The 14,560-nt window shown below is 39.0% G+C and overlaps 1 protein-coding gene across 1 annotated transcript in view; it reads left to right on the top strand.

The window, feature by feature from the left end:
* The window catches only part of jph3b (junctophilin 3b), a 72,042-nt gene extending 57,690 nt beyond the window's left edge, over positions 1-14,352 (top strand). Inside the window, exons 5-6 of the mRNA XM_088339655.1 lie at positions 1,017-1,960; positions 12,208-14,352. Of these exons, the coding sequence (XP_088195781.1) occupies positions 1,017-1,960; positions 12,208-12,288 (1,025 nt within the window). The 3' untranslated portion in view covers positions 12,289-14,352. The remainder of the gene's footprint in view (positions 1-1,016; positions 1,961-12,207) is intronic.
* Positions 14,353-14,560: the final 208 nt, after the last annotated feature.

Below are 14,560 nucleotides of genomic sequence, written 5' to 3' on the forward strand. Positions count from 1 at the left end.
TGTAGGAAAAAAGTAAATAGAGAACAAAAAGAAAAAAGTAACAGCTCGGAAAAAATAAACACAATGAGATTTTTTTTAAAGGAATTAAAAAAAAAAAGTAGAAAAAAAGAAGAAAAAGTTGGTGTTGCATTCAAATAATTTCCAATTATATCAAGTGAATCTTGTTGCCAACATTGTACTTCCACTAAAAAATGTGATTAAGTACAGTTGTGTATCTTACAACCGACTAAATAAGCCCCCAAAAATGTTAATATTATGCAACAAAATATATCAGGAAATAAAAAGAAATGGATATCTTGTGAAAGAATTGTAAGAACAAACGACGTTTGAAGGCCGTACAACCTTTGCAATAGTACATGAGTCAATTCATTCAAAAGAGAAAAATAATTTTGCCGGAAACTCAGCAAAATGTAACGTGATGTCAAGTTTTGGACATGTTTGATAATGATTTAGTTGCCACACTTGGGATTGCTGTTGCTAACTGTTGTTTCAAGCGTTGTTCACCTCACCGACTTTGTGTGAACGCTCAGACCCCTGGAAAATTACAGGGAACATTGTTCATGACCGACTGATTAACTAATACTCCAACCAAAATAAGGTGTTTTGTTCTTTACATTGTGACACTCTTTGGTTTATTAAAGGCTTCTTACTGTTGTTCTTTAGGTGCAACAAAGCAAGATGATCTGTCATATTCTCATCCATGCCAACCTTTAGTCATTGAAAAGCAGTAGATTTTTATCGCAAACTCTATATTTATGCGCAAAACACATTCCACATCCAAACCGGAAGTGGACAACTTTTACCAAAACGAAAATCTTACGAGATCGTTGGAGCAGTTTATCCATACACAAATACATTGCTCGACTAAAATACTAATCTCAAGTCAAGATTTTTTTTCTGTTGCTTGAATTTAAAAAAACAGTTTTTGTTGTTTTTGACACTCATCTGCATTGAATGAACAGACCATGATTCCCTCTTCTTGGTCTGAGTCTAATTTTCCTGTTTTGGTCACACAGGCATGGAGGTACAACGTCCCAAGTGTCAAGTATCCACTGAAGTGGAGGGCGAGGGCATGTCCAGCAGCGCCGGTACCGCGGACAGCCCCGACCTTTATGTGAGGAGCACCGCCTCGGAGGACCCCTCCATCGCCACTCCAGATCTGAGTCCACCTTCTTCCTCACCCCCACACAGCCCTCCTGCCTTAATTCGACCAGCTAAACGCAGTAAAAGCGCTCGCTTTCACCGGCAGACTGCTGTCGACCATGGAGACAGGGGAAAAGAAGGGGGTGAAAAAGAAGGGCAAACTGAAATTCAGGTCTTGATAGAGGGGGGTACCAGGTCGGGTGAAGGCGGAGGAGGAAAAGTGGAGTGTAATCGGGCAAAAAGTTGGAGTGAGGAGAAGAAGAAAGGGGTCTTACACAGAGGAGCAGAGGGACATAACGGGCAAGGTACGAGCAGGACCAATGGACACAAACACAGCTCCTCCAATCACAGGTCTCGGGACCATGGCTCCTCTAATCATAAACAAAGCAGGGGCGAGAAATGGACAGAGACATCCTCTTCTGCCTCTTGGACATCTGGGCAAAGAGGGGTACACAGCAGGGTAGGGCGCCTTCTGGAACAGGATGAAGAGAAAATCAGCAATTATGAAATGGAGATGAAGCCTTTACAGCCCAGGGATTCCACCACCCACAAGCCTCATGGGCATGGGGAGGAGAAGCACGGAACTCACGGAGAGGGGCGCTCACACACGATCCAGCGACAGAGACACAAAAACCGAGACAGGAGAGAAGAAAAAGAGTGCAGGGAGGGCAAAGACCAGCTGGAGAGCGTACAATTGGGCGACAAGATGGATTCTCGACCTTTACGGCGGGATCTCACTCTCTCCCCGCCTCTTAAATCCTCCCCCATTGCGCCAGAGCAACAGGATCATGGTCTTATACAGAGCAAAGGCTATTCGGTAAGACCATCGCACTGCAGAACATATAATGTAATGTTTATTGAAAGTATTGTTAGATACATTAATCAAAACATGACACAAAACTAATGCTGAGAGTGAGCATGGCCAAAATAGGTCACCTTACGCACCGAATTTGCACTAACAACCCAGTCAGGCAAAAAATTCCAAATTTTTGGTATCCTGAAAGAAATAGTTTCCATGCAAGTTGCTGGTAGGTCTAGGCACCTGTAACTTATATCCGTGACCACGTAAACCATCAACATGACAGAACTCAAAAAATTGATCAAAGGGCACATTGATCATTCCATGTAGTACTTTGAACACAAAAATTAAATCAAATCGAATTCTGCGGAGCTCCAAAAAGTCCAACTTTCCGGATATGACAAATTGTGCATCCCAGGTATCCGCTTCGTATACCGACGTTGAACTCCTTCCAGTAGGTTGATGTCTTTGAGTAAGTAAGTGTTCCACACAACGCTATAATCTATCTATCTATCTATCTATCTATCTATCTATCTATCTATCTATCTATCTATCTATCTATCTATCTATCTCTCTCTCTCTCTCTCTCTCTCTCTCTCTCTCTATCTATCTATCTATCTATCTATCTATCTATCTATCTATCTATCTATCTATCTATCTATTTATCTATTTATCTATCTATCTATCTATCTATCTATCTATCTATCTATCTATCTATCTATCTATCTATCTATCTCTATCTATCCATGTATCCCTATCTATCTATCTCGATCTATCTACCTCTATCTATCCATCTATCTCTATCTATCTCTATCTATCTACCTACCTACGTACCTACCTATCTCTCTCTCTCTATCTATCTATCTATCTACCCACCTCTCTCTCTCTCTATCTATCTATCTATCTATCTATCTATCTATCTATCTATCTATCTATCTATCTATCTATCTATCTATCTATCTATCTATCTATCTATCTATCTACCTACCTACCTACCTACCTACCTCTCTCTCTCTCTCTCTCTCTCTCTCTATCTATCTATCTATCTATCTATCTATCTATCTATCTATCTATCTATCTATCTATCTATCTATCTATCTACCTACCTACCTACCTACCTACCTACCTACCTATCTATCTATCTATCTATCTATCTATCTATCTATCTATCTATCTATCTATCTATCTATCTATCTATCTATCTATCTATCTATTTACCTACCTACCTATCTATCTATCTATCTATCTATCTATCTATCTATCTACCTACCTACCTACCTACCTACCTACCCTGGTCATATCCCTCGAGAGGGGTGACCGACAGCAAGACAAACACATACAAAGAACAAAGAAAATAAAAAGGGGAAACGTAGCAAAAATAAATCACACACAAAATGTTTTGGACCATGGCCATCCAAATGCCCAAACACCCAAACAAGTTAAGCACCTCAAAAATAAAATAATAATCCCAAATACACTGTGTAAACACTAGACCATCTAGACGACATAGGAAAAGGCACCATTATTTTACTCGTGGTTGTTAAGGTAAAACTCTTTCCACAATGCTCTATTACTACATTGTAAAACGTGGCACTGTGAATGAAAATATTTTGATCATGTGATAAAGGCTTGTGCCTTTTTCTTTGTAATCTATAATCCTAATGGCCTGGTGGTAAGGATTCAACGCTCTCATGGCCGCATCCAAGTTTGATTCCCGTTGTATCCAATACCGAGTAAATGAGGTCAGCGATCTCTGTCGACTGGTTAATAATTACTTACCATTTTTCTGGTTGTTGTGAAGATTCTTTTTTCTGTCTTTTCTCACTAGGTGCTCTTCCTAAATATTTTACTCTTTGGCGATATTATTGCAGCAGCATTCTAACAATTGCAGTGAACTTGGAATTCTCCTGACATTATGTGTTCAGTGAATTCATTTTCTAACGCCATAATCACGCTATAAATTTTGATATCAATAGTTTAGAGCAGAGTTTGCCCACAGAGATGTTTTCTAGTAGCTTGTGGTTCGATCTCATGAACCTCATTCGACAAAAGGCATATCCTGGCAGCAAGAGAATAGTGATGTGTTATTCACGAATGAAACGGCTTGATGAGCCAGCTCTTAGGAAAGATCTACTATCGATAAGGATTCATTCTAAATGCTTGCTCTCTGTCTTTCTGCCTCCCTTCTCTCTTTCAATTTTTCTCAATCGTTATTCCTCTCTCTTTTTATCTTTATTCTCTTTCTCTCTCACTCTCTGTACCTTTTTCTCTTTCACTCTTTCACTCACTCCCTTTCTCTCTCTTGCTCTGTCCCTTTCTCACTTTCTCTCTCTCCCTCTCTCTCTCTCTCTCTCTTTGTTTCTCTCTCACTCTCTTTTTCTATCTCTTTCACTATCATTCTCTCTCTTTCTTTCTCACTTTCTGTTTATCTCTCTCAGTCTCCTTTATTCTATCTTCCTCTCTCTTTATCTTCCTCTTTCTCTCTCTCATGTTTTCTCGCTTTCTTCTTTTCTTTCACTCCCTTTTTTTCTCTCCCTCTCTTTTACTCTAGGGCTGTCTTTCTGTACCTTTTTCTCTTTCACTCTTTCACTCTCTCACTTTCTCTCTCTCACTCTGTCCCTTTCTCACTACACCTCTCTCTCTCTCTTTCTCTCTTTGTTTCTCACTCTCTGTTTCTCTCTCTCTCAGTCTCTTTCATTCTCTCTTCCTCTCTCTTTCTCTTCCTCTTTCTCTCTCTCTCATTTTTTCTCACTTTCTCCTTTTCTTTCACTCCCTTTCTTTCTCTCCCTCTCTTTTACTCTATGTCTGTCTCTGTACCTTTTTCTCTTTCACTCTCTCACTTTCTCTCTCTCACTCTGTCCCTTTCTCACTTAACCTCTCTCTCTCTGTCTCTCTCTCTCTCTCTCTCTCTCTTTGTCTCTCTTTCTTTCTCCCTCTCTCTCTCTCTCTCTTGCTCTCTTTCTCTCTCCCTCTCTCTCTCTTTGTTTCTCTCTCACTCTCTTTTTCTATCTCTTTTACTCGCATTCTCTCTCTTTCTTTCTCACTCTCTGTTTATCTCTCTCAGTCTACTTTATGCTATCTTCCTCTCTCTTTCTCTTCCTCTTTCTTTCTCTCTCACTTTTTCTCACTTTCTCCTTTTTTTTACTCCCTTTCTTTCTCTCCCTCTCTTTTACTCTATGTCTGTCTCTCTTTCACTCTTTCACTCTCTCACTTTCACTCTCTCACTCTGTCCCTTTCTCACTTTACCTCTCTCTTTCTCTCTCTCTCTCTCTCTCTCTCCCTCGTGACTCATCGATATTAGTGGCGTCATCTCGATGTTGTTTGCTTAGAATAAACATTTTGAAAGTTTATATTAGGTAAAAGTTAACTATACCTGTATTAAAACAATAAAGGCTATCATAATATAGTAGCATAAAGCATTTTCAAAGTGGATTAACTTTGTGCATAATGTTTCATTATCTTTGGTAATGTATCATTTAAAAACAAAAACATCCGAAGAACCGTTTGGGAGCCCAAAGAGTCGACTTTTCTTTAGTGAGCCATGCCGAAAGAGACGATTCTCTCAAAACAGAGGGATTTTCCATCATTTCAAGAGAAAACACTGGTCCTCTCTGCACCTTAGTAACAGCAGATTGGCAAAGTAGAGCTTCCTCTCAGATGCCCCCCTATTGGGTAACTCGCACTCTGTTGCTAGGGAACAGCTTATGCCTTGCTTCCAAAGCGGCCAATCGTTGGGTGAGTGTCAGCAACAGTGGAAGTAGGTTGAGGTGGGGTGTGTGTTTGCAGCTGCAGAGCACCAAGCGGGATTTGTGTAGAGCAGGTTCACAGCATACACAGACAAACTGAAATAAATAGATGCAAGAGTTGCTACAAGCTGACTACTCTCATTCCTTTCGTGCAATGAGTTGAATTGGCCTCAAAGAACTTTAAGACTTCTCTCTATGAAATGAAATGAAATGATCTGCATTTATATAGCGCTTTTCAAGTCAAGACTTCCCAAAGCGCTTTACATTGTGCATCACATTTCCCAATAGCGGCCGTGCAGCCATGTGAGGCGCTAACCTGCTTATTGGGGGTATTAAGGGTTCAGTGTCTTACCCAAGGACACTTCGACATGTATCACGGACGAGCCGGGATTCGAACTGGGATCCCTCGATCCTAAGACGAGCTACTGCCGCCCCTAACAATGCATGCTCGTTTCTTTTTGGGAAAAGATGGACAAGAATAGCCGACATTTTCACACGGGGGCAGATTTATTTTCAAAATTAATTTAACTAAGTGAATTCCATCGAATTATCCGAATTAGTCTTCGTCGAGCCTTTTCTCTCGATTGTCCCTCTCCTTCTCCGTTCTTCTCCGATCTTCCCACGTCTTTTCACAAGCTGGGGTGCCGGCTCCTCCCATGGGCGTGCCGACTCCTCCCATGGGCGCGCCAGGTGCCAGCTTCACCACCTCCTCGCCGAAGGGCGTCGCGATGTTTGTCCTTGTGCGTCTGGCCTTCTCCCGTCAGCACTCACAGGAATTCTGTTATCAAAATACGTCTGATGCATTTCAGACAGCCTAACCATCTAATTTACCTTGAAGAAAAACAGTCAGTAAATCTCTATACTGCATCAAACTGAGTACATGTACTTACTTGGTAGTTAATTTTGTAATATCCTTTATAGTCAAATGTATAAAATCCTTCACAACTCAGATGAAAACATAAACATTGTATGTACCGTATTTATTTGTGTATGATGCGCACTCGTGCACAACGCGCACTCCTAATTTGTAATTTGTTGTGCAAATGCGATAAACAAACGAGTACAAAGTAAGTACTACCCATGTGTAACATATATGTATATAATTCAATAACATGATAAATGAACAAAGAGAAGAAATGGAAATTGATTCACCTTCAGTGTGTAGTGACCTGAGCTGGTACAGTGGAGTAGAGGGTGACTGCAGAGGGGGAGAGTATAGGATGGAATACAATTGAAACTGATTTTACAACTTCCACTTGCGAGGATTGTGTTGCCCTTACAAGACTGGGTTCCTTATTCTGATAATTGTCCCACTACTTGACTGGTTACTGCAATATTCCTAATTAAGGTTAACAATTTGTGTGCCTTCTTTGGATTTATTGATTATACAAAGCTGTGTTTTCCAATATTATCATAGTATCGCTTTATCCTTTACCACCACTAAAGTCTTGGGATTCCTAGCTAAAGAAATTCAAGTTTGTCATACGCATTAACGAAATAAAATTGTATCTTGTACGTTTTTGGCACGAAATGGAAAATGACATATTGACAAGATGAAAAATATTGTATTCCACATCATAACGTGAAAAGGCCTAGGGACGCTGGAACCCGAGACTACTGTACCTTCCAACTAACCATTACACCTGGTGCTACAATATGCACTGAATGTTGATTTCTTGCTTTGTGCTCTTAATTTACTGGAGCAGGAGGGGCCCTTCAATTTGCTAGGTCTAGTCTGTGTTCCTTCCCACAAGCAGACACTATAAACCGCTAACAGACCAAGTATATGAATTACCCTTTTAGAATCATTTCCATGTTTGTTTGCAATTTTGACGTAGCCAGGGTTGGGCAGGGTTACTTTAATTTGATTAATTTCAATTACTTTTGGATTACTCCAATACCAAATATGCCAATAAAAGACAAAAGAATCTAAATATGAATAAAATGATGACTCACAACACGTGGTAAGCTTTCTCTCCTGTCTTTGATCTCTTTGATCTCCGGCAAAACTAATGAAAAATGCCGTTCCATGTATTCCGTTACTCCCCAAGCCTGCACAAAATTTCGTAATTTTATTCACATTCAGTTTCTTTTGTCTTTTATTAGCATATTTGGTATTGGAGTCATCCAAAAGTAACTGATAGTAATCAAGTTAAAGTAACCCTACCCAACATTGGACGTAGCCTAGCTTCAAGCGCATTGTTGAGGCAGAGCGGCGGAATTCATGTCAGTGTATAGCAGACGGATAACAGAACAATTGTAGACAGTAACATCTCAAATAAGCACAAATTAGGTATTGCATGATTGTGACTTAATTCAAACAGTGGGACATTTAATTTACAACAACAAAAACGTTCTACACAACGATTGGGGGAGTCATTTTGTGGAACTTTTGTGTTATTCTTTCGGACTTGTGTACAACTGCAGTCCAAATCGGGTACAAGTAAAATACCTTTTCATCACAGGAAGTTAAATGCACGAAAAATGGGGCTAAAATGACCAGTTCATATCAATAGTAGATTAGTTACCACATAAGTTTAACTTGAGAAGAATTGACTTTACTTGGCTTGCTGCCACATTAAATACATTGTTAGTGTTGGTGGGACAACAAATAACGATGTTATTATTGTTGTTTTAAATACTTTTATGGAACATCTACTAGCTAGCAAACTTAAAGTCTACAGTAGGCACGTAGCACTTATCCTATTTACACTTACTAAGGCATTCGGCATTCAAATAAATCCAAACCAAATTGCCACAATAACTTACCAGTTATAAAATGGGCACCGCAAACACCGGCATGTCTCATGATGTCCTCGATCTAGTCAGTTATTTGAATGAGTTGCAGCTACAGTCTTTTACAGTGACTTTGAAAAGGATCGTTTCTTCTTTGAAATGCAAAATACTGCGTTCTTTAAAATGTTGTGCACACGATGGCTGGTTATGTTGTTTTTGTAAATCTCGACCTTAAAAACAAAACTCAACATTCAAATTTTCTCTTGCTCCATTGAAACTCCTTTTGGGTCAGCAATGAGGAGACGTCCTGTACTGATCCTGGAATAAAGTAGACTGCAAAAGATGCACTATAATTCCTATTGACGATGAAACTTAAAAGAAATTCACCAGAATACTTTAACGCTATTTCACAAAACTGTCAACCTCCAGGGCTCCATGCCCTTACAAAATGTTGTAATTTCCCTTACAAAATACAAAATAATCTTACACCATATTTTTTTTCAAACGTGTTTATTTATGTAGTTTAACTTGTTATATTGTACATGTGTTTCGTTATATCATATATATTGTTGATTAACATTTTGTTGTGTAATACATGAATGAGGTTTATTATAAAAAGGTTCCAAAAATTAAGTAGCTTGGACGTTCACCATAGGAGGAAAAAATACATGCAAATATAATTAAGTCGAATAATACATTTTCTTATTCAAATCATGAATTCATTTTCTGCATTTAATTATTGTTGGTAATATACTGATTATAGAGATAATCACAAACCTGTCCTTTTTTCATTTTCTCCTTTTATACTTCCTTTTTTTATTAACTTCTTTATACAACATAATCATTCGTAATATAATGCATCAAAGCAAGTGAGCCGTTTGAGAGCCGGCTCTCTTTAATGAGTTGAGCCAAAAAAGCCGGTTCTCTAAAAAGAGACGGACTTCCTTTCACTACATAACACATGAAATCCGAGGCTGCAGACTCATGCGCACAGTAGCATCAAACCGCTCTCTTCGTTTGCAACGGAAAAAAAACGATACAGAGATAGAGGCTACCGCGGCGAACTCGTTTGACTCGATTGATTTGCCGTTTCGTCATAGTCGGTGTATACCGGATGGTACCCATGATTAACAAATTTGCGTTTTTCCGTACAGATTTCTTTGTACGTCGTACACGTCTTAAAATGCATAATAAACATACTCTGTACGGCAAAAACGTACAGGTTGACAGGTATGATTTCATCTGCTTCTGATTAGCACTGTTATCTTGATTCAAAGAGTAACTCTATTGAATATATTCAGAGAGCACCGTCCTTCCTCCAGTGAACCGATGACATGCCACAGATCTGGAGTAAGCCTATTAAAGGGTACATGAGTATGAATCTCATCATCAGTTGCAACAATGTTTACGTCATGATTTCTTTCGATGCTTTTGAAACTGTCTTGAAACTGTAACTTTTGTCTCAAAATAAATACATTTGTAAATAAATAAGTTGGAAAATTGCGTTAAAAGGTATTCCCTCAAAAATATTCAACCCAAAGGGAACATATGGTGCCTAACTCTGCTCGTCCTTCTCCTTGCGTGACCTGAGTTTTCAGCAACCATCTGCTAAAGTGTCATTAAGCAACAATCCGATGGTATTGTCTTAATCTTTAATACTTAGGCAGAAGCTTTTAATTTGCCAACAAGATTTTTTTTCAACCATTGCCATGGTCTGAGTTTGTGACTTTTGGTTGAATTGTAATAATGCCTGTAATTTTTGCCACGTTTTATTCTGTGTCATCCAATAATCCCTAAACCTATTCCTTCAACTACATATAAACTGTCAAGTTAGCTCTCATTGTTTCGTTTTTGTGTATGTTTAGTTTAAGGCTTTATAGGTTCGTTGTCAATGTCTCTGTCATTTATCCAAGAAGGTTTACTCTATCTGTTGGTTTGAAACTGGGTTTTTCAAACCTTTGAAATATCCAGGGTTGGGTAGGGTTACTTTAACTGGATTACTTTCAATTTCTTTTTGGATTACTTCAATACCAAATATGCTAATAAAAGACAAAAGAAACTAAATATGAATAAAATGATGACTCACAACACATGGCAAGCTTTCTCTCCTGGCTTTGATCTCTTTGATCTCCGGCATTTTTGCCGTTCCATGTATTCTGTTATTCCCCAAGCCTGCACAAAATTTAGTCATTTTATTCATAATTGGTTTCTTTTGTCTTTTATTAGCATATTTGGTATTGGAGTAATCCAAAAGCAATTGAAAGTAATCAGGTTAAAGTAACCCTACCCAACCCTGGAAATATCATAATTGCATCTTTATTAAATGTATTCCTTCTTGATTAAACGACTGTCCCGCTTGTTTGTTCTTCCTGTCCACATACCTAACACAAAACATGACAACTGTTACTTTTGCAATTATTCAATACGGCACAGATGCCTATGAACCAATCAAATATACAATGATGATCTGCATTTCTATAGCGCTTTTCAAGTCAATGACTTCCCAAAGCGCTTTACAATGTGCTCCACATTTCCCAATAGCGGCCTTGCAGCCATTTAAGGCGCTAACCTGCTTATTGGGGGTATTAGGGGTTCAGTGTCTTACCCAAGGACACTTCGACATGTAACACGGACGAGCCGGGATTCGAACCTCCTGAGCTACTGCCGCCCCATACAAGGTCATAGAAGACCACCTGAGTAGATACGAACACATGGATCGAAATAAATTCTACCCAAAAATATCAGATACACTAAGGACATGACTCCCCCAATACGTAATTGTAGCTCTTTTGTAATTATTGTGTATTTAATTCATTAAGTACTTCTAACGCCCATTGTGAGGTGTTTCAAAAAGGGCTCAAGTGTTTTTTCCCCCCACGTGTCATTTAATTGATATACTATACACAGGGTTGGGTAGGGTTACTTTAACTCGATTACTTTCAAATTACTTTTGGATGACTCCAATACCAAATATGCTAATAAAAGACAAAAGAAACTATATATGAATAAAATGATGACTCACAACACGTGGTAAGCTTTCTCTCCTGGCTTTGATATCCGGCAAAAGTAACATAAAATGCGACAGAAACAAAATGAAAATAAATCCAAACAGCTTGCCAACATCATTTTTGCCGTTCCATGGATTCCGTTACTCCCCAAGCCTGCACAAAATTTAGTCATTTTATTCATATTTAGTTTCTTTTGTCGGGCAGCACGGCGGCGCAGTGGTTAGCGCATGTGCGGCACAGTTCAAGTCATGGGAACCTCCTGCGTGGGTTCAAATTCAGCTCCAGACTTCCTGTGCAGAGTTTGTATGTTAGGTTTCCTCCCACATTCCAAAAACATGCATTTCAGGTGAATTGGCCGGTCAAAGTTGTCCCTAGGTGTGAATGAGCGAGTGAGTTGTCTGTCCCCGTGTCCCCTGCGATTGGCTGGCAACCAGTTCAGGGTGTCCCCTGCCCACTGCCCGATGATTGCTGGGATGGGCTCCAGCACCCCCGCGACCCTACTGAGGATAAGCGGTGCAACTGATGAGATGAGTTTCTTTTGTTTTTTATTAGCATATTTGGTATCGGAGTAATCCAAAAGTAATTGAAAGTAATCAAGTTAAAGTAACCCTACCCAACCCTGACTATACATGAAAACACTTATGATTACTCTTCTTGTGCTTCTAATGGAATAATGTAACTGTAAAATAACAAAAGCTTAGCGTACATACTCTAAATGTATAAAAACATCTATATGTCGTCGTTGACGTTAACTTCTGTCTTGTTTCCTCTTTAGGTCTACAGTGCTATCCTGGTTGCCATGGTGGTTCTTCTAAACATCGGAGTGGCTGTTTTATTTATCCACTTTTTTATTTGAGAAAAACATTGTTTTAAAAGGAGGCCATACCACTCGCTGTAACTGGTAACTTCTATAGTTATGAGGCATCGGCTGTCCCTTCGTGTTCCTGGGAAAAGGTGACTGCAACCACCTGGAGAAGAAATCGAGGGCTATAATCCGTTTTGCCTACAAAGATTTGTGCTAAGGATTGCTAATTTGCAAGTGTGTTGCAGTCTTTTAACCGGTTTTCAGTGTAAACCGGATCTGGATATAAGAAGGGTACACAAGCCTCATTAAACGGTCAACATCAGTACCTGTACTGACTGAAACTGGTCTGTTTACCGGGCCTAGGCATTACAGCAAGTAATGCATTCTTCCAAGTCTGAAGACAAATATACACCTTTTTTCATGTTCAAAGCATAGTTTACAACAGATTTCTAATATTTCTTTATGAACATTTTCTCATGTATCTTGATGGATATAGTATTTATTTTCAAAGTCCTTCACTTGAGTATATGAAGCTAGTGTTTTGGTTCTTCCGCCTGCCCAAATGTCGTTACTGATGTTTTATTCCTTTTATCTGTCAAGAGAGGCAAATGTACAAAACGGAATGACAACTCTTAGACACTTAGAGGCTGCCTGTCTGTGTAACATGGTCATGCACAAACGCTCTAGTTTCCCATTCCACCTTTTTTATTCAACATCATCTGTGAGGACACATTTTCTACTAAACTACTTGGGGAATTTTTCTGGCAGTTTTGCCCTCCTTTTTTTTCTCACCCACATAAACACCAGCTATTGAACTGAGCTTCCTTTGAGTTGGTAGTAGCTCAGAACAGCCCCGTGGTGGCATAGCCTAAATTGAGTAGAGAAACTGGCAGAGGCTTTTAGAGACAAAAATCAAGTATCTTTATTATACCAAGCTTTATTTTCATTATTATCAGCGTCTTGTTTCTCCCTTCAGCATCACTGCAAGTCTTGGGACCCATAGCTAAACAAATAAAAGTCTCTCATATGTACAAACACCACAAAGCTGATTACTTTTGAAATGAAATGAAATGATCTGCATTTCTATAGCGCTTTTCAAGTCAATGACTTCCCAAAGCGCTTTACAATGTGCTCCACATTTCCCAATAGTGGCCTTGTATTGCAGCCATGTAAGACGCTAACCTGCTTATTGGGGGTATTAGGGGTTCAGTGTCTTACCCAAGGACACTTCGACACGTAACACGGACGAGCCGGGATTCGAACTGGGATCCCTTGATCCCAAGACGAGCGCTCTACCTCCTGAGCTACTGCCGCCCCGACTTTGCCTGTTATAAAAAGGGATTGGTTTTAATTTCAAGTCTCTCTCTCTCTTTTCAGTGAGATTGTTTCAGAAATGCTAAGAAGAAAACAATAACATGTCAAAAAACAAATAACCAATGGATTTCATCAAAGAGTAATAACTCCAAATATTTATTAGTAAAGCAAAACATTTCAATCTCAATTCACGACACAACAAATTGATTAAACAATTGAAATTATCCCAGATAAAGGAGCGGATAGGAAAAAGCTGAAGCTTATCTTATCCTCGTCCCCAGCGTTGACATTTTCCATTATTGTTTAGTCAAGAAAAATTAGTTCCGGTAGTAATAGAAAATAAACAAGTAAAAATTACATTGAATAACCGTTGGTTTTAAGCAAAACTCTTCTTGAAATCACCCTAATTCAGTCACGGAACACAGACAATGCTTTGACAATTACATTTTGTTTATGCCAGATATTTCATAAGACTTCAGTAAAAACAACGTAAGAACAGTTTAAGAGCACAAGTTGTATTTAAAATCGAATCACAGCCATATTTGAAGTACAGTGGAACCTCGGTTCTCGACCATAATCCGTTCCAGAACCCTGTTCGAAAACCGATTTGTTCGATCACCGAAATCATTTTTCCCATTAAAAATAATGTAAATCGTTTTAATCCGTTCCAACACCCTGAATGTTTACCTTGAATGTTTAACGTAAACAAAGCTAACCCAGGCTAATCGTACGTTCGCGTTATCGTAATCTTCCGTACGAGAGATTACGCTAACACGAACGTGTAAAAATAAAAAATAAAAGGATAAAGAAAAGAATTTTGAATAGGATTTCTTACCTTTGTGGTGGTCAGCAGAAGGAGCAGGTGGACGGTGGGGCTATTATTTCTTTCTTAACTGCAATAGTTGTACGCACTACTTTTCTTTTTTCACCTGTAGCAACTTGCAGTGACTATCTTCGGAGGCATAATTAGGGGCTAAAACACTCCGTACACCTATATTAGAAGCGAAAG

The sequence above is a fragment of the Urocampus carinirostris genome, chromosome 7 (genome assembly GCF_059441175.1).
Source record: "Urocampus carinirostris isolate Australia breed hairy pipefish chromosome 7, RoL_Ucar_1.0, whole genome shotgun sequence".
Classification (NCBI taxonomy): domain Eukaryota; kingdom Metazoa; phylum Chordata; class Actinopteri; order Syngnathiformes; family Syngnathidae; genus Urocampus; species Urocampus carinirostris.